At 43.1% G+C, this 21,560-nt stretch overlaps 1 protein-coding gene across 2 annotated transcripts in view; it reads left to right on the plus strand.

The window, feature by feature from the left end:
* The window catches only part of csmd3b (CUB and Sushi multiple domains 3b), a 1,253,873-nt gene that overhangs the window by 895,076 nt on the left and 337,237 nt on the right, over positions 1 to 21,560 (plus strand). For both annotated transcript variants that reach the window (XM_051936007.1, XM_051936008.1), the window contains exon 13: positions 15,105 to 15,287. In XM_051936007.1, the coding sequence (XP_051791967.1) occupies positions 15,105 to 15,287 (183 nt within the window). The remainder of the gene's footprint in view (positions 1 to 15,104; positions 15,288 to 21,560) is intronic.

The following is a 21,560-nucleotide window of genomic DNA, read 5'->3' on the forward strand; positions in this document are numbered from 1 at the left end:
CGTCACTACGCATGCGCTTCCTGAGAACTTTTATCTAAGCCCCTAAACGTGCTGCTTTTTCTAAGCCTTCTGAGAATAAAACTAAGCGCCGGAGGAAGATGCTTACCATCCAGGAGAAGGTGAAACTCTTGTATATGATCAAAGATGGCAATACCCTACAAAAGCCTCCTCACGCATATGAAAAGACAGCGCCAGCAACTGCCTATCAAGATGTTCTTCAGCCGCGCACCCAGACACCCACTGCCTACTCCTAGTACTCCTTCAGCGGAAGAAGACAACGACGCACCTGCTGAAGATACTGCACCACCTGATTGTGTGTGGTTGTCTGTAAGAACTGTGTGTGTGTGTAATTAAATGTACAGTACAATAATAATATATTTGTAACATGTTTTTTTTCTCTTATTTTGTCTAATATATTGGGTAATACGAGTGTAATGGTGACTAAAGGGTGTTATTTCATGTCTAATGGGCTCTAATAATGTTAAAAAATGGATTTAGAAGGTCGTAAACAGGTTTTCTATACTCTATTTATAAATCGAATATTTTCGCAGTTAAAGAATCCTACTTCGCGAAAATTAATTTATCACGGTAGAGTCTGGAACGGATTAACTGTGATAAACGAGGGTTCACTGTAGTTCTGTTTTGGACTGAATAGTGTGAACATGGAGCTGATTATTAAGAAGTTTTGCAGCCGGGAACAATTATACGGGTGGCTGCCCCAAACCTTTGCAATGTCTTGTGATCTTTATTGTTACACAGTCGTCCTAGCTAAGACCCGTAACGTGACGGCAAGTTTTGTCGACGTCTACAGCTGATTATTACCCTCTGTCCCTGCTCAACCCCTGCTGTCAACAAAAGTCCACATCAGCCCTAAAAGAGTTAAATAAAGATGGACTGATGGATCGGCTGGTGAAATCTTTCTCAACGTTTGTTTACAGCAGTCAGCCATGCCGTACAGGATACACACACACAGTTAAGTCCTATCAGTGCTTTCATTTGGATTCCACACAAATAACACCCTGCCTGCTTCCTCTCCAATTAGGCCCTGCCACCTGTTGGAAAAAATGCCAGCACTGGACGGAAATTACAACGCACGTGTTCTCACCCGGCGCTCGTCAAAGAAGATTTTGCTCTTACAAGTCAATATTGTAGGATTGCGGTGGAAACGACTGCAAGTTTTGGTCAAATTATTAACAGGCTGATGAAATATTTTTTTCCTGCTGTCAAGGATTGCAAATAAATTAGCGAAACTGAGCTCCATCAAGAATGAATTTCACAAATCCGTCATTTTCAGACGCATTTGCTCAGATTAGATCATGGAGCAGGTTTTCATCCCTGAGACATGAACTATCTTCATTTAATACAGGCGACATTTTTATCTTTGATTATCTGCTGCAGCCTGAGGTTTCATAATAAATTAATGCAGGAATGATGAATAGGCTGTCAGTCTTCCCTAATGAATTTAAGCATTTTTGTTCTGCAGAAGAAAATTGCTCACAATGTGTAAAATTACTCAGAAATTAATAAGTTAAAGAGTATCTAAAATTGGTAGCATATGGTGAATAAAGCGAACGATTGTAATTGTCAGACCTTTTGGAATATGACTACCATCATTTGCCGGAGGACGCTTATTCCGTTTGCTGCAGCTTGGCCTGCCAGCAAGACATGGCCAGTGGGAGCCCACCTTGGAATGGGAGAGCGGTTCACTTACTAGGCCAGTTTAGTGGTGGGATGTGAGTGTTGAGGAAGAGAGAACATTATTAACTGTAATGAATATAAGTATCCATCCATCCATCCATCCATTATCCAACCTGCTATATCCTAACTACAGGGTCACGGGGGGTCTGCTGGAGCCAATCCCTGCCAACACAGGGCACAAGGCAGGAAACAAACCCCGGGCAGGGCGCTAGCCCATCGCAGATAATTATAAGTATTTAACTCACAAATACCAAGGACTGTATTTTGTATTAATCATGCTGCAGAGAGCTATATGATTTTTTACTTCTACATGATTTGATCTTCATTTAGGTAGAAAAGGAATTAAGTTTATGCACAGAATATAAGACTGGCTTGCACTCGGAGTGCAGGCTTAGAAGCTCATGAGCAGCAAATAAAACGTGTTGTTGCCCAAAACACATCTGGTAGTCAGTGACTGTTTGCACTCAGTGGGCCGCGGAATATCCAGGTAGTGATGTCCTGACTGTTTTGACAAGTCAGACAATTTGTAATGAAGAAACGCCATCATGCAATTGATTATCACTCTCTTGATTGCAGTCATTATCATCAAAATATTTATCTTGAAACAAATCAACTTGTTTCATCTTTATATCTTGTTGACCGGGCCATAATTACAAACTATTTATAGCGCTATATTCTGCAAGCTGTTGCACCTAAAATTAATCTGTAACTATCCACTAGATGGCAGCACTGTAGTAGACAACTGAGATGTGGCAGCAAGCTGGCTGCGTCAATAGCGGCTGTATGCTGAGATACGAGTTCTCTCATACGTCACTTCTAGACAGGCTCAGTGAGATATGACCTAACTCATACCTTGTACTCAAAGTGTTCATTTTTGGTATTATTGTTCTCCTTCAGTTATGATACCATCGAGTGTTGCCATGACAGTTTTTTTTGTCTTTTTTTAGCACAGAGCTGTTCATTCCAACATATTTGTGCTACTGAGCCACCATCTTAAATAGGAAGTTTCGATTCTGTAATTGTAGACACTACCCAGCATGAGGACCATGTGCCTGACAGCGGCCTGTTGTTATCAACAGCCATACATGTGAGAACAGGAGATTTGACCAAACAACAGGAGACCATTCATTTCATGAGGCTCATTTTTTTCGCTAATGTCTAAGCCAGGGGTCCTCAATCCCAGTCCTGGAGGGCCGCAATGGCTGCAGGTTTTTATTCTAACCCGGTTGCTTAATTAGAAAGCAATTCTTGCCAATAATTTAATTTCATGGTTTGTTAGTTCTTTAACTCTGCTATGTCAGGTCATTCTCATATCGTAGATTTTCTTTCCCTTTCCAAGGAGATCATCCAAATGATTTGAAGGCTAAAATGGAAGAGTAATTCTCAGTCCTTCACTTTTTTCTTCTCGGTTTCCTACCAAGTATTTAATTAAACCCAATAGTGCATGATAAATACACACAGGTGTAAATGGAAACAAGCTAAATGGAGAAATGCTGGTCTCTATTGCTAATCAGGAGTAATTGAAAACCGAGAATACAGCCATTGAAGACTAAAATAAGCAATAAGGGTTCAAAACCTTAACGAGCAAGACAACTAAAGTGAAGTAGAAGTGTCACTCGAGCAAAAAGAGCTTCTTATTAAGCAACTGGGTTGGAGCAAAAACCTGCAGCCACTGCGGCCCTCCAGGACCGAAATTGAGGATCCCAGATCTAAGCTGTCCTCGTTTCTCATCCAGCTCCTTCTCAAAGGTTGTCCAGGTTTCTGCTTCAACTCCACAACTCTGTTGCTTGTTTCAGAGTCCCACAACTCTTTGTGTTAAGAAGTGCTGCCTGACTTCAGTTTTAAATGTTCTTTACCTTAATTTCCACTGGTGTGCTCGAGTATGTGACTCTCCCTTAAGCATTTATCGATGGATTTTGAAGACCTGGTTGAGGTGTCCACGCAATCTTCTCTGCTTAAGACTAGAGGTCCAGTTTACGTAAGAAATTTGACAAATGAGGAGACCATTCAGTCCACATGCCACTCATTTGTTTAGCTAATAGCTTAGCTGTCCCAACATCTCATCAAGATCCTTCTTCAAGGTTGTCCAGGTTTCTGCTGGGTGTTCTTATCCTATAGAAGAGCTTCTTGGCTTCAGTTTTATAGGCACTGCCCCTTGATTTCCACTGGCGTCCTCGAGTATGTGATTGACCCTTAAGATGAACGAATTCTGACGGGTCTACTTCATCGATGCTTTTGAGAATTCTGAAGGCCGGGATTAAGTCCCCATGCAGTGTCCTCTACTCGAGACAAAACAGATATAATTAGAACGTTAGAAGAAATGAAGACGAGAACAGGCCATGCAGCCCAACAAATCTTGCCAGTCTTGTCCACTTGAATCCCCCAAAGTAACAATGTGCTTTGGGCCTTATGGCGTCCCTGCACTTCTGAAGTCTTTTGAATTCCGACCTCACGTGCGTTGAGTTCAGGGGCTGTTTTTACACAGGCGGCAAGTAGGGGGCATCAGTGAGTTTTTTTTTGCCAATATGGGTATCAAAACACGGCCAGGGTTTCGTAGAAAAAAAATTTGGGGGACGGAGGACTCTGGAAGGGTCTTGTTGACAGCTCGTGTACATGTGTACAAGTGTCTTGTATCCAGAACTAATGTGTTCAGCCGTCGGCAGCTGCTCTTGCTGATTCCTAACAAATGTGCAAATTATTCTAGCCTGAGTGGATTAAGAATTGAGTGGCTCTTTAATCGAGTACTGAATATCATGTTTTTTAATGACTTCATTTACTTTATGGATTGTAGACAAAGAGCTCCTGCATCTTAAATGGCAAGGTTGACACCTCCTGCACTCTCCTTGCGTGCCACTGATGCCTGTCCTCATCGAATTCGGCCGGCCCGAGTCCCACAGGACGTCTTCCCGCCATACACTTTACATAAAACTTCAAGCGACTTCATGGCAGCGAGAGCCTGGTTCACTGATGTTTTGGCTTAATTCCACGAGCGTTTAATTACAGGGTTCACCTTTTGTGCTGCTGGAATGTGTCTTGTTTTTATGGCATTTTTCCCTTTCTAATATTCATTCTTCCACAGATGTCATCTCTCGATTACTTACAACTGGGAAAACCTGCTGTGCTCATACTGTTGGAAGCGAAACCTCACTGGAATGCTTTGCAGTTTCCTTTCCTACAGCATGAGAAGCATTTAAATTGGAAATTGGAAAGTGCCATCAAACATAGTCTATCCTTTCCATGGGGGAACTCAATATCAAGGCAATCATCTATTTTCCATTGGGGATCACCAAACACAAATTGGACACCCACCCTAGATGGGTGCTCCTCTATTTGCACCGGCCACACTTTGCTCTTATCAGGCTGGTTTGGAGTCTCCAGCTGACCTAACGTGGACATCGTTGGCACGAGGAAGAGGAACTGTGTACCTGAGACAAATCCATGGCTGGTGTGTCCAGAAACTATTCAGACCCCTTCACCGTCTGCCCACATTATTCATTTTAAATGGAGAAATTTGCCCTTTTTCTCCACCAACGTGTACACAATGACCCATAAAGACAAAGTGAAAACATGTCTTCAGAAAGGTTTGCAAATTTATTAAAAAATCCTGGAAGTATTCAGACCCTTCATTCAGTACTTGACAGAAGCCCCTATGGCAGCTCCAAATCTTTGTGAATAAGTCTCCACAAGCTTTACACACTTGAATTTGGACAGTTGATCCTATTGTTCCTGGCAGATCCTTCAGACTGGAGGGGAAGCATCTGCCATCTTCGGGTCCTTCCACACACATTCTAATATAGGGTCAGCTCTGGGCTGTAGCTGGGCCACTTCTGAGACTTGTCCTGAAGTCACCCCAGTATTGCTTCAGGTCATTGTCATGCTGGAAGGTGAACTGTCCCCACCAGTCTGAGGTGGCCTGCACTCTGTATCTGGCTGCATTCATCCTTCCCCTGATTCTGACCAGTCTCACTGTCCCCATACTGCCACCACCATGCTTCCCCATTGGGATGGCATTAGGTCGGTGGTGAACAGTGCCTGGTCTGCACCAGACATACTCCTTGAAGATCTGCCTGAAGAGTTCAGTTTTTGTCTCAGAACAGAGATTTTCTTTGAATTTTTCCTCAAGTTCTCATAGTCCAAGTGGGCTGTCGTATGCCCCTTATGAAGCCACCGTGGTAAATAATCAAGCCTGGACACAACAAAGAGGTTTGGGGCAGCCTCCTGTATTACTTGAGAATTGGTTGCAAATGCAAAAAGGTTGAGAAATGAAGGTCTTTACAGACGAGAGTCCAAAACAGAACTGAACAGGTTAGGAAACATGGCAGATAGAAAGTTGAAAAGCAGGAAGAGGAGGGATCTTGGGACTGGAAATGAGGTCATTAGGGGGCGGGCTCTCCTGTTGGTATGGAAGTGAATTCTTCTGGGGCGGAGCCGAAAGTGATGATGTCATGGGAGCCAGGATGAATTTCCCGTATTTGAGAAAGGATTAATGCACTCTGCCACCCCCTGGGAATTCCCTTCTTTTGAGCCCATTAGCTGGTTCCCAAGCGCACGTGTGTCACCTCCACGCTATCATGGACACCTAATTGTTGGAGTGCTGCTGACATGGTGGACCCCTCCAATAGGTTCTCCCATCTCAGCAGAAGACGTTTGATGCTCTATTAGATTAAATATTGGATTTTTGGTCACCTCCCTGACCCAAGAGATTTCTTGCCCAGTTACTCACTTTGGCCAGGTGGTCACCCAAGGAATAGTTCTGCTGGTTCCAAACGTTTCCCATTTCACAATTATTAAGAATATGGTGCTCCTGAGAGCACTCAAAGGTCTACAAGTGGTTTGATCCCCTTGTCCTGATCAGCGCCTCACCACAGTTTCATCACGGAGAGTTCCTTGGACTTCATGGCTCTGACAGGTAGTGCGGATGGTGGACCTTCAGTGTCTTTCTAAATAATGCCCGGTCAATTCGGGTTACCACAGGTGGACTCCAATCAAGTTCTAGAAACATCTCGAGGAGGAATAAAGCAAACAGGAGGTGCCAGAGCACCACATGGAGGGCCACAGCAAAGGGTCCGAGTACTTCTAGGAAAGAGAGATTTCAGTTTTTAGCTTTTAATACATTTGCAGATCTATCTGAAAACACGTTGTCACTTTGGGTGATTATGTGGAGACTGATGGGCAAACCACCCCAATCCAAATTAACTGAGTAAAGTAAGCAGAACGTGGAGGGGTCTGAAGACTCTGTGAGCCCACTCTATACATCTTTTAATGCACTGATGCCACTTTTCATTGCTATTTGTGTCGTAAAACACGTGTGAAGTTTTTTGCCGAGTTTTAAACATAGGAGTCAGCTTACCTTCTGCTCACGACATGTCATCTCAGCGTTGCCACCATCGGATAGCCCTTCATGTCCCTTGCTGTGTGACTCATTCTGTCTGTGATTGTCACTTACTAAATGATGCCGTGAGCCTTAAACTCTTAACAAATCCTCCAAAGTGCCATCCGATAAACGGCTCTGGGCCTCTCCTCGGATGGCTTTCTTCTGTACAAAATGCCAGATTTGTTTCATTTTTGACCGTACTTTCCTACATCTGCATTAGCCATTGTAGTCAAGGAAAGGAAAATAAATTTGCAGTTCAGTTGGAATTGAGTTTGAACAATGAATCGTTAACGCAGAATATGGCTGACTATTATAAGCTGAAAATATTCCTTCCTATAAATGAAAGTAGTAAAGTACAATGTTCTGGTGTGACCGTCTCCTATCTTATCTCGTATTCTGTAAAAAGCTCATCAAGAAAGAACAAGAAGCTCACCGCGTCTCATTATTAGGCAAGTGGACCTTCACGTCGTATGATGGCACAAGACATTTCATTATCGGTCAATTCTCCTGCCATGCCACCTTCTTGCAGTGAATTATGAAGTACTCCGCCATCCCCGGGATCAGATAGGTGGCATATTCAACCTTATCTTTTTCACTACCACTAAGGAATTTTGCAAATCAAGAATTAATTAAAAGAAAAAAGGGACATCTGGGAAGAAAACTGGTATTAAAGATGAAGGAAATGTGTTTTATATTATATAAAGACGTGGAATGAATACGAATGAAATGTGCGGAGCTTCAGCATGTCGCTTGTGATTGAACACATAGAACAAAGAACACGAGGGTTGGGGTCCCACAGGATATCCCGTTTAACTGCACTGTCCGATGGGCAAAAAAAAAACAAGCACAGCTGTGCTAAGAAGGTGCCACCTGAGAGGATGGGCATCAAACTACAAGAAGTGGTAGTTCAGGGTGTGGGGTGTAGACGGGGGCAGAATTGGCACAGGAAGCAGGGGGCGATGTGTGAGGACCCTCGTCAGGGTGAAGTGATGTTAAGTGTGGTGTCCAGCAGGCAGGGGTTAGGGTTAGGGCCACCATTATTTTTAACATGTATAAATGGTTTGGGTAGGAATAGAAGTAACAAGCGGATGTGGAAACCAGTGGCGCTCCAGCTGCCCTGACCCCAACACAACTGGCACTGACCAAAGTGCACCCAATGCACAGTTTTATTATTCTCCCTCGTGGGAACTGCTCTCCCTCGTTTCCCACCGTTCCAGCACAGTCCTAAATCACAGTCCCATACACACAATAGTTTGTCTTCTTCGTTCCGCCTCCAGTCTCTGTCCCGACAAGGTTCGTCCTCTTCCTCCCGACTCTTCGAAAGGAGTGAGGCGGCTCCTTGTAAGCAGGTCCTCGAAGTGCTCCGGGTGGCTTAGCGTTAACCAGAATCATTCCCAGGTGTGGTGGAAGTCCACTATCGGGCTCTGCAGCTCCCCCTGGCGGCCCCCACGGAACCCAACAGGTCTGTACCAAACTCCAGTCTCCTAGCATGCCCTGCAAGAATCTGTGGTGACACAGCCACCCAGGAGGGCTGCCCTCTAGTGTCCCATGGAAGGTATTGCTTTGCCTCCAGTCCTTCCATACAGTTGGGGTCCCAGATGGGTAATGACCATGGCCGCATGTCACTTTGGTTAAGTCTGCAGATGATACCAAGCTTGGTGGATTGACTGATCATCGAGAATCCGTGTAATCATCACAGAGAGAATTGGACAGCACACAGACATCTGGACAATAAAATCTAATGTCACTAAAAGTAAAAGATTACAAGTGGGAGGAAAAAATGTTAGATTTGAATACACAAGGGGAGGTTGTGGTATAAGAGGTCCGCGGCTCAGGAAAAAGTTGGCCAATTTTAAATAAATAATAGACGCACTAGGGAGTGGAGCAGGTGCAAGCGATCTGCTGCAATGACTGCTCATCTCCTGGTGGGTGTGAGGCGCTCGGCCGACTGTGTGTTGCCTTGCCGGAATGTACGAGTGGTCTGATTCTCTCAGTATCAGCCTGGGGTGGCAATCGAGCGATTGCACCTTCAATCACTATGAAAGGGAGTGAAAGGAGGGGAATAGAATGGAGGTTAAAGGGAGAAAGAGAGAGAAGGAGGCAGGAGGAGCGAGCGAGTGAGTGAGATCAAGACAGGCAGCTGTGTGGAGAGCCCATGGAGAAGAGCAGATGGCTAACGTCCAGGCTAGGATTGAGCGCCATGGCCTTTGGGGACCCGAGCCTAAGTCCAGAGAGGGAGCCTTACCATAGACATGGGGACAGCAGGGACCTCAAACCTGTGGAAGGTTCTGCCAGTAGGGAGGGAGACTCCTCTGCTGCAAGACCCGCAGAGGAGATGCCAATTAAAAGAACCAGGCACATGGCTTCCTGCCAGCTGGTTTTAACCTCGATTTATTTATTTTACTTTTAACCTCCACAAATTCACCTTTTTTAATTGGATTATTTATTTAATTAGAAAATTCACATTGCACATTTTGCACACTTGTTGTTTTTTTTTAATTGCTTTAATAAAAGCACTGAGTACTTTGCACCTTCCCCTTGCTTTGTGTGTTGTCCTCATTTGCCAAGCTCATCCCTCAGAAACACTATCGGCCGGATGAAGAGGCTCCTGGTGGGATCGGGTAGTGTGAAGCCGACCCGCACAGTCACAAACGTCTGAAAATCAAGAAGGATTTAGAAGTCATAGTGGACTCATCACTGTCCACTGACAGGAAGTGTTCAGAGGCCATTAAGAAGGCTACCAGAAAGTCAGGTTATATAGCGCCTTGGTGTGTGGAGTACAAGTCCATATAGGTTATGATGAAGCTTTATAACATACTGGTGAGGCCTCATCGTGTGTACTGTGGGCAGTTTTAGTCTCCATAAAGACATAGCAGCACTAGAAGAAGTCCAGAGAAGAGCAACTTTGCTGATTCCAGTGCTACAGGGGATGAATTTATGAGGAAAGATTTAAAAGATCTGAGCCTTTACAGTTTAAGCAAATGGAGACTAAGCTGAGCTATTAGCCAGACAGTGTGGAGAAGCCATTAAGAAGGCTACCAGAATGTCAGGTGTGAACGCTAGGTGACACTGTTGCTCCTTTAAACCCAACAGACAGACACTCAGGACACCAGGTTCAGGCATGCAGAAGTATTTTTAATTATTTTCTTCTTCAACAACAGTGCTCCCCAAGCACCACAGCCTCAATAAACAGGCAAATAATTACAATAACAATAATCACAATCCCCTCTCTCTCTCTCTCATGTATATATATATATATATATATATATATATATATATATAATATATTTCCTCTACACTTCCCAGCAAGCTTCGTCCACCTCCACCCGACTCCAGCTCACTTACTGGGTTCTCGGCAGTCCTTTAAATAGTCCTTCACCCAAATGTGCTTCTGTTCTTCCTCCCATGTGATTTGCCAGCACTTCAGGGTCAGATGGAGAATTTGAGTTCATTAATCAGCCCAGAAGTACTTCAGGGCATCTGTCCTCGTGACTTCCTAGTACTTCTGGGCTACAAGGAATGCATGACTCCCCCAGTCCTTCCACGGCACCCAAAAGGGCTGAGATACCGAACTCCAACTTCCAGGATGCCCTGTGGGAATCTGGGGCACCGCTACACTCCAAGGGAGCTGCCATCTAGCATCTTGGAGGAGGTAGTGTCCAAAAGTCTCTGCCTTCCCCCATCCTTCCATCCTTGGGGTGTCCCGGCTGGGCTGAGCTGCCGGCCATCTCTTACGCAGGTTATATAGCACCCTGATGAGTCCAAGGAGGTTCTGCTCAAGCTTTATGGTGAGGCCTCTTCTGGAAGTCTGTGTGCAGTTTTAGTCTTCATGTCACAAATAAAGACAGAGCAGCACTAGAAACAGTCCAAGGAAGAGCGACTCGGCTGATTCCAGGGCTACAGGGGATGAGTTTTGCAAGTTCTCCTGTGGCTGTGTGGATTTCACGCCAAGTTTGATTAGAACAGACAGATTCAACACCCCCAGCTAGCACCCCTCCACCTCAAAAAGGACCCTGACTTGAATTTTAAAGTTTTACAAATCTTACACTGTAAAGTTATGATTGCTTAATTAATGGTGACAGCCCTTAAAAGTGTGTTTTACGACCGGCGCGTTTCCCAAAGCGCTCCAAGAGTTGCTTCAGCGTAGGCAATGCTGCAGTGTATGCATTCACCAGAAACTCAACAAGCTATAAAGAGTCAAATATTACAAACCTAACCTAAAAATATTAAAATGTTTAATGCTTTGCAAAGCCTTGTATGAATGGCCAAAGTGTTTAGTTAGATTATAAGCATGAATTTTTAATAGCATCTTTGCTGTTTTCATCGGGCAGCGGCTGCAAGTAAATTAACACGTCAGTGCAAAGATAGGCGAGAAGAATATTTACTGACTTTTTTAATTTCACAAGTAATCCATGCTGTTGGATTTAACGGAGTGGTTTTGTACGTGAAGATCCTATTCAGTTTTCAAAACTATTCCATTATACATCATTTATATGCAGCAATTAGAGAATGAAATTCATTTTTAGAGAAGACTTCATCTGGCTTCTTAGTGGATTAAACTGTTTGCTCATATGTCAGATCATGAAATGGCGCTACTGTGCTAACTTTGAAAGAACTTTGTGTCACTTAGCAGAAGATATTTTCAAAAACACACACATTCTTACACTAAGAGAAGCCCAAATCTACCGGAACAAAACAAAACCCATAAATATGATGTCCATTTTCGGATATCCTCATCTCTCCGGGCAAAACTCCATCTCCCATCCAGTCCTTTTCAAAATGACATTCGTCCTCCCACAATGCTTTTCATGCTTCCTGCTGCAGAACTCCAAAACTCCATCCTCCCTCTTACGTCTTTCAAAACGCCATCCGTTCACTAGCAGCACTTGAAGGCCACGCAGAGGAGAGCAGCCAAGTGCGTCTCAGGACTTAAGGACATGACTTACTCTGACGGACTCGGGGGAATTCAACCTGACTAGACACAGAAAGAGGACTCTGAGCGTTAGAACAATCTGGACGAGAACAGGCCATTCAGCCCAGCAAAGGTCACCACTTCAGTCTTTCAAAATAACATCAAGTTGAGTTTTGAAGGCCCCTAAAGCCCTACTGTCTACCACACTACTTGGTTGCTTATTCCAGGTGTTTGTGGTTCTCTGTATGAAGAAAAACTTCCTAATGTTTGTGTGAAATTTCCCCTCAGCAAGTTTCCAACAGTGTAACTGCGTTCTTGATGAACTCATTTTAAAGTCACCGTCTCGATCCACTGGACTCATTCCCTTCATCATTTTAAACACTTCACTCAGGTCTCCTCTTAATTTTCTTTTGCTTAAACTGTAAAGGCTCAGCTCTTTTTATCTTTCCTCATAACTCACCCCCTTTAGCCCTGGAATCAGTCTTGTTGCTCTTCTCTGGACTTTTTCTAGTGCTGTTATGTCTTTTTGTAGTCCAAAACTGAACTCAGGACTCCAGATGAGGCCTCACCAGTATGTTAGTAAGCTTCAGCATTAGAACAATCTGGGTGAGAATAGGCCATTCAGCCCAATGAAGCTCACAAGTCCTGTCTTATTAATTCTTCCACAAGTCAAGTTTTGAAAGCCACTTAAGCCCTATTGTCTACCACAGTGGAATGTGTGGGACCCTCATCCTGGTCTGCATTGATAAAGCAGTTCCAGCCCCTCCGTTCACAAATACAGTTTCAGAAACAACTGGGACATCTTGAAATATGGAAGGACACTCACCCAGCAGGGGAAAATCAGCAAACTCCAGAAAGGCAGCCAATGGAGTGGGAACTGAATGCAGATCCCCGGAGGTGTTACACCACAATGCCATTCATGTTTATCAATGGCTGGTGTGACAACTAGGGAGCATCTGAGACCCTGAAACCTTAGACACAACCACACAGGCAACAGCCACAGGTTCAAATATTTCTTTTTATTTCACAAGATACCTCCACACTTCTCTTTTTCCACAATTCGGTCGATTTTAATTCTTCCACTCTCTCAATCATGCTTGTACGGACACCAAATCCAAGATTGAGGTAAGGAGGCTTTTTTTATGCCTGTCCTGGAAGTAGTTCTGGTGTCACAGCATCTCATGGTGGAAGCCCCCCCCCCCCCCCCCCCCCCCCCCAAAGCAAGGTTAGCCCTTCCCTGCAGCTACCGTAACAGGGCTGTCCATCAGGACTACAGCTCCCAGTATGCCCTGCAGGTGTTTCTCCAGAGGGATGCTACCACCCTGTGTACAGGAGGAATACATGACTTCAGACGGCAGTGTCCTCCCTCTGCCTTTCTGCTATTATGGCCTACCAGCTACCAAACCAGCTGGGCATGTTTGTCCAACCAAACATGGACCACCCATTCCAGCTGGGATGCCAGCCAACCTGTGTTTTCTGTGACACTGGTTAAAAAAAAATGAAACAAAGCATTACATGTGAACATTGTAACTTAAAAAGAACAATCGATTCATTCCTAGTGTGAATGCCATCATATTCTTAGAATTATGGTAGTGGTCTTAAAGTAATGCTCATCATTGGCATAGAAAATTGCAGGGCTGGAAAATTGAACCGAGTGAGACCCAACAGACGGGATACCTGGGCGTCTTTCTGGAGATAACTTGGCATTTACCAGTAAATAGACCAGCGGAGGCCACTGAGACGTCTAATTATTGAATGAGTGAACATAAGCCGCCCTGTCTGCAGTTCCATTCCTGGCATTGTCAGATTTTTTGGAGGCTTTTTACTCTGCATGAGCAACTGGGGGGGGGGGATTTTGGAGCTTTAATTTTGAATACCAGCAAAAAAAAAAAAATAAGAGAAACACTTCCAGCAGATAAAAATGAATTGTGAATGTTTAAGATGAATATGTATAGTAAAAAAAAAATAATTGCTTGTACATTTTGTAATGTGTTTTACGTTGAAAGAAGAGAAACAGACGGCTGATGGACATTTTGGAGTTGTGCGGCCCTCAGCCTGCTTCGCTAATTAAAGTCAATCCTATGGATCAACGCACGGCAGGCCGCTGCCTAGCAAAGCACTTGAATAAACCAGGAGATGGGCACACACAACTAAAGTATAGCATCCGTGATGCCCCATGCCAGCAGCCACTGCACAACTTTTCTGCTGCACTTGCAGTTTCTGCTGCTCCAATGGTCACCGATTGCGATTGCCACAGCTCTGGAGCTATTGGCCTACCTTGGCATCCATATCTATGTTTAGTATGTTATTTTCCTTCAGGTACTTTCTATCACATTTCTTTTTATAGTTTCCAGAATTTTGCGTGGTCCAGAAGTAAGTCTTACTGGAGTCACATTTACAAATTTCCTGTCCCCAGATACTTCTCTCTTCTCAAGTGACTGCTCCAATGTGCCCATCGAGGGGTTTCAGATGGCGTCCTTTATTTCTTGTAATACAGCTGGTAGAATCCCACCCGGTCCAGAGGTTTTATTAGTCTTTAAAATATTGAGGGCGTGTGGCACATCTGACTCTTCTATTTGAAAGTCTAAGAAGTGTGTTTTTTCCTTTTTCACGTGGGCATTCCTTTTTATTTCTTCCTCTACAAATACTTGAGTGAAATGTTTATTCAGCTCATTTGCTTTTTCCTTCTCATTTTCATTGATTTCCATTTTGGTGTCCCTGAGTTTTCTTGAATTCTCTGTTATTGCCTTTTTTACCGGAGTCGTACTTTCTTGTTGTTTGTTTTGCCATCACTGCCATTTCAGGGGGTTTCTCTTTGGACCTTTCAGATGCTTTTTTTTTAGTTTGATCTCTTGCTGTGGTGTCTGGTATTCCTCAAAGTCAGAATTATTTGGCTATTTCGTTTTCTTGTATAGTGATCTTTTCGGTTTTACTTTTTAAATAATACCCTTCTTTTTCCTTTTTGGATAATTTTTTTTTTTTAGTCTTATTGAATTTAGGAAAATACTTCCAAGTATGTCTTGTACCCTAAACTGTAAAAGTACAGTAGTTTGGCGTGTTATGTTTAATCCACAATGGGATACGTTTGTCAGCATTGTGCCTTTTATTTTTATCTTTCAGAAATAGAAAAAGAGAGCTGTGGTGATCCAGGAACTCCCCTGTATGGGATTCGTGAAGGCAACGGATTTTCAAATGGAGACCTGCTCAGATTTGAATGCCAGTTTGGGTTTGAACTCATTGGAGAAAGATCCATAGTGTGCCAAACTAACAATCAGTGGTCGGCAAATATACCCATCTGCATATGTGAGTACCTAAATATCTATCGGGATGTCAATTTGAATAATTGCATTTTTATTTTAGGGTGTCACGGTGGTAGGGCTGCTGCCTCACAGGAAGGAGACCACAGTTTGTATCCCGGTCCTCCCTTTGTGAAGTTTATATGTTGTCCCTGTGACTGAGTGGGTTTCCTTCCACTGCCCAAAGATATGCAGGATAGGTGAATTGGTGATGCCAACTTGGCCCGTGTGTGTGTTGTAAATGGCCAAACAAAGCAAAGATTTGGGGATCCTCCCCGTATACTATTGCTGCAAGTAGAGTGGTCTCTCAGGCAGGGGTCTCCAACTCCAGTGCTGGAGAGCTACTGTGGCTGCCAGTTTTCATTCTAACTCTTTTCTTAATTAGTGTCCAGTTTTTGCTGCTAATGAACTATTGCCCTTTATTTTACAGTAATCCCTCACTTATCGCGGGAGATAGGTTCCAAGGCCGACCGCGATAACTGAATTTCCGCGAAGAAGGAAAAACACCATATTTATTTAATTAATTAATGTGTATTTGGACGTTTTTAAACCCTCCCTGTATTGTTTACAACCCACCCTTTACTCTATTAATAACAGGGACAACTGCTAAGCAATATGAAATTGGTAGATAAGTTTACACTTACTGTATAGCGAAGTACACATAGCTATATATGATGTGATGATGGTGATGAATATGCTGCGCAGTAAAAATGATGACGATGAAGGTGATGATGACTTTTACTGCGCAGCCGATGACTGTATTTAACGTCTCTTCAGACGGCGGTGCCATTTCCTGGGGCACCTCCTCCACGGTTTCCGAAGGTGTATCCGTAGTAGTAGCAGTAGTAGGAACTGGCTCTTTATTTGCGAGGCTGCAAAAACATTGTGATCAGCAGTTGCTGCCGCTGCTTCTTTTTCCGGTCGAAGAGCAGCTTGTAGGCGGTCATAACGTCGTCGACCTTGTTGCAAAGATTCCTAGAGCAGATTCCATCCAGACTACTGCCTTATCACGTCCACTTGCAACTCGTTTTGCGCCCTGGTTAAAGGACACTGCGGCCGTAGATCTTATATGCTTTTCCTCCTTTTTAAATAAAAAGAATCGTGGACTCATTGATGCTGTAATGGTGTCCTGCAGTGGTGTAGATGTTCCCTTCCTTCAACAAATTCAAAACTTTTACCTTTTCTGCAATCATTTGCATCTTCTGTTGGCGCTTGGACACGGCCCCTGAAGCAGGAGCACGTTAATGCTGAATGAGTGAGATGAGACGTCCTGGTTAATGCAGCACTCCGTCGCTGAGCCAATCAGCAGCACACAGGAACTTAACTGCGTGCTCTGATTGGCGGATGGCTGAGAAGCTACCCAATAGCATCTCTTGTATGAAATCAACTGGGCAAACCAACTGAAGAAGCAAGTACCAGAAGTAAAAAGACCCATTGTCCGCAGAAACCCGCGAAGCAGTGAAAAATCTGCGTCATATATTTAGATATGCTTACATATGAAATCTGCAAAGTCGTGAATCCGCGAAAAGTGAACCGTGAAGTAGCAAGGGATTACTGTAATTAACTTTTCTTGAGACTCTGCCCACTGCATTGATTCTTTTTTCCTTAAACGACACCTAAACATAAATTTAATGTGAAGTGAGCCAACAGACGAGCAGCTAAGTTGGGGCCTCAAACTCCAACCAACTTCACTTCATTCAGTTTCTTAATTCTCGCTGCTAATTAAACCCGTTATTTAATTAAATGGCGCTCGCTCATTCTGCCATGGCAGACATTTCCAAAACTGTTGATTTTTCTTTTTTTAAGAGCACTGGCTGTCAAAATGTTTTGTGGACCCGAGCAGATCAACATTACTGAGGCCTTCACCTTTCTTTATTTTCAGTTATTGTGTGATGGACGCAGGGTTGTTGGTTCATTTTGTGTCTTAATATTGTTTGGTTGTCAATTAAGGAAAAACAGAAATAATTAAGAGGCCTGAGTCTTAAGATGTGCATCAATTAAAATGAAGGCAGAGAGTTAATTAGCAGCAAAATCTGGTCACTTATTAAGAAAAGGGTTAGAATGAAAACCTGCAGCCACTGGAGTTAGAGACCCCTGATCTAAGGACTGATACCAGTCTTTTCAACTGTAAAACAACAGAAGACAAATGAGAGGAGGTAATGATTATATCAAGGCGGCAGGAAGTTGGGTGACGTCATCAGGACGGGACAGAAGTGACGTCATCAGGACGGGACAGAAGTGACGTCCTCAGGACGGGACAGAAGTGACGTCATCAGGACGGGACAGAAGTGACGTCATCAGGACGGGACAGAAGTGACGTCCTCAGGACGGGACAGAAGTGACGTCATCAGGACGGGACAGAAGTGACGTCCTCAGGACGGGACAGAAGTGACGTCATCAGGACGGGACAGAAGTGACGTCATCAGGACGGGACAGAAGTGAGGGAAAAATGGGTTATTCTTCTGTGGGTCTGTAGGGAGAAGAGAAATACTCATCAGCAAGCTTTTTATTTTATCGTGTTCCTGCCCTATACTGGACCCTTTGGCTGCCCCCTAAGCGCGCGTATGTGACAGTTTGTGTGTGGCAGGGATGATGGGACCCTGCACAAATCCAGGGTTTGTTCCTGCCATGTGCCTTATGCTGGCTGTCTTAGGCTCCAGCAAACCCTATGGCTCTTGTTTGGATTAAGTGGGTTAGAAAATGACCTGACTTTTAATTTTACATTTTCAAGAGGGTATTCAGACCCCTTCAATTTCTGCTAGTAATCTGACATCTATAACCCTACACTTAATACCCCATAATCCATCCATCCATCCATCCATTATCCAACCCGCTATATCCTAACTAGAGGGACACGGGGGTCTGCTGGTGCCAATCCCAGCCAACACTGGGTGCAAGGCAGAAAACAAACCCCGGGCAGGGCGCCAACCCACCGTAGACAACCCATAATGACAAAGAAAAAACCTGTTTCCAAAAAGGTATCAGATTTATTATATTATACTTATAACTCATGAAGCACCTATTGGGAAAGGTCACGTCTGCCTGTCTGTCCGCATTAAACAACTCACACTGGATCAGTTTTGTTGTGCTGTGGCGCACTTATCCTACAAAGACATTTGTCTGGACAGTTGTGATATCTCAAACAGACAGCACTGTATGATGTTCAAGATTTCAAAATTTCCCATGGAAAAGACTCTGTGAATTTGCAAACCCGTCCATCTTAAAACAGAGAAACGTTTGGTGTAACCTCAACTAGGAATGAGTTCACTCTTACAGTCTGACCTGGAGAGTCGTCGCGGTCTAAACTTGTAGATTTTGTAAAATTTCATTTTTTTTTTAACTCTCTCAAAGCAAGAGAGTCAAACAGCTCCCATGGCAGCGCCCTCTCCTGGTGCTTTGGGGAAGTTAACTAATAGAAACAAGAAAAGTCACTTTGCTGGAAAAAAAACGGAGGGGCAAAGGAATTACTGCATGTAAGCAAGAACAAGTGTGCACTGACTGAGCAATAGTATCTGCAGATTGTAACTGTAAAGAACTGACGTTATCGACCTGCACCTAAAGGGCGTTTGAACTCGTTAATAATACGGGAAGGCACAGCTGCCCTCTGATATAAATACGGGACAGGATTAAGAATGGAGAGTGGAGTCAGGAGGTTGGGGGCTTCAGTGGCAGTCCCAGATATACACAAACAATCACAGCAAGCCCCTCGTCTTCATGGCAATCGTGTGCCTTTCTTATTCCTGTTATACAATAAATCGGCTCCTTCCTAAGGTCTAACGTACTTTAATAATTTTAACAAATTCCTGTCTTCCTATTAATAGCTAAACAGGGAATTTATTGGAGATGCTTTTCTCCTTTCTTATTGTGATACTGATGCTGATTTTATGCTAGTATTTGTCATTTTGTATTAATACATATTTGTCAGTTGCTAATTATTGGATACAACTCTATTGGGTATCCTTTCAAAAACGTTATGTTTAAGAAAATTGAACAACAATTAGTGGCAGACCCCTCAGCACTAACACACGTCAGCCGATGCCATTGTCACATCACTTGTATTGTAGCCTGCTGCGTATGAAAGCCACCACAAATCCTTTATGTGCTCCGTTTGTGACGCTATTGTAAAGTGCTGTTGAAAACCACAGATCTGATGTCGTCTATTGACCCGTGGCATTGCATTCTCCTACTGTTATTATTTTAGAATACAACTCATTGTTACAAAACTACATAATAAATCAAAATGTACTGTAATAACCGACTCTTGGTTGAAGTAAATAAAAAATGTGAGCAGCTCCGACTTTCATATCAGTTTGTTCACGAATGCACCTGAATGTCACGCCAGGCCGACATCTTCAAACTCGTTAATTTTAAACTTCACGTATGGCATATCGTAGATCTGCACGAGTGTGCGCTCAACCACTAAAACTAATCTGGCCTGTAAAGCAACAAAATTATCAAGTGTGAGATTTCTAGATGCGAAGAGCTGGCTTGACATCTAAGAGTTTGTTTTCTCTCCCTGTTTTTATCTTTTAAACCATTAGCCGATCTAAATATAGATGCCAACCGGCATTTATACTAATTGGGAATTTGAGAGTTACAAATCACTGCTGCAAGAGCTATTTGCTTTTCAGCTGTATGACAGCCTGATTGCTGGGTTGAACAGGGAGCTGCAGGTAGCCGTTAACGTAGGCCTGAATTGGCAGGACTTCCAAGAATTCTTTAAAAGGACCCTCCAGAAATACGGCATGCGGTGGTTTGAGCTCAAATGGGGTCCTTCTGCTCGATCAGTTCTTCAAGAAGACCACGCAATGAATTCTGTTTCTTCAGGGCTGGAAAAATGACATTTCTAACTGATATTTGGGGGGGTTTGGAGGCTCGGTGGTGCAGTGGTAACAAAATCTATCTATCTATCTATCTATCTATCTATCTATCTATCTATCTATCTATCTATCTATCTAATCATACCATATAGTGACTATCTATCTATCTATCTATCTATCTATCTATCTATCTATCTATCTATCTATCTATCTATCTATCTATCTATCTATCTATCTCTATCTATCTATCTAATCTTGCCAACTATGCTAAGTCTATCTATCTAATCTTGCCAACTATGCTAAGTCTATCTATCTAATCTTGCCAACTATGCTGTCTAATCAATTTCCCATCGGGATTAATAAAGTATCTATCTATCTATCTATCTATCTATCTAATCTATCTATCCTGCCAACTACGCTATCTGTCCATCTAATCTTGCCAACTATGCTGTCTATCTATCTATCTATCTATCTATCTATCTATCTATCTATCTATCTATCTATCTATCTATCTATCTATCTATCTATCTATCTATCTATCTATCTATCTATCTATCTATCTATCTATCTATCTATCTATCTATCTATTTAATCTTGCCAACTACGCTGTCTATCTATCTATCCTGCCAACTACGCTAAGTCTATCTATTTATCTAATCTTGCCAACTATGCTGTCTATCTATCCTGCCAACTATGCTAAATCTAATCTATCTATCCTGCCAACTACACTATCTATCTATCTAATCTTGCCAACTACGCTGTCAGTCTATCTATCCTGCCAACTATGCTAAATCTAATCTATCTATCCTGCCAACTACGCTATCTATCTAATCTTGCCAACTACGCTAAGTCAGTCTATCTATCCTGCCAACTACGCTATCTACCCATCTAATCTTGCCAACTATGCTGTCTATCTATCTATCTAATCTTGCCAACTACGCTAAGTCTATCTATCTATCTAATCTTGCCAACTACGCTAAGTCAGTCTATCTATCCTGCCAACTACGCTATCTATCCATCTAATCTTGCCAACTATCCTATCTATCTATCTATCTATCTATCTATCTATCTATCTATCTATCTATCTATCTATCTATCTATCTATCTATCTATCTATCTATCTATCTATCTATCTATCTATCTATCTATCTATCTAATTCTGCGTAGGTTTCCACTGGGTGCCCCCATTTCTTCCCTAAGTCCAAGGACATGTAGGTTAGGTAGAGTAGCATTGTTAAATTGGTCCTGTTGTGCTTGTGTTTCACACTGAGATGAAGTGGCACCTTGTCTGGGGACTGTCCCCAGATGTGACATTAGGTTTTGCAGAGGTCTTAGTCTTAGCCGCCTCTCTGACTTTTGGATTACTCCGCTTACTTGGATAAAAAAAGAGCAGGGATGAGGTGTCCACTTTAAAGTTGTGCAAAGTTTAATGAGTGGGTGGGTGGATCAAGTAGGATAGA

This window comes from Erpetoichthys calabaricus, chromosome 13 (genome assembly GCF_900747795.2).
Source record: "Erpetoichthys calabaricus chromosome 13, fErpCal1.3, whole genome shotgun sequence".
Lineage (NCBI taxonomy): Eukaryota > Metazoa > Chordata > Cladistia > Polypteriformes > Polypteridae > Erpetoichthys > Erpetoichthys calabaricus.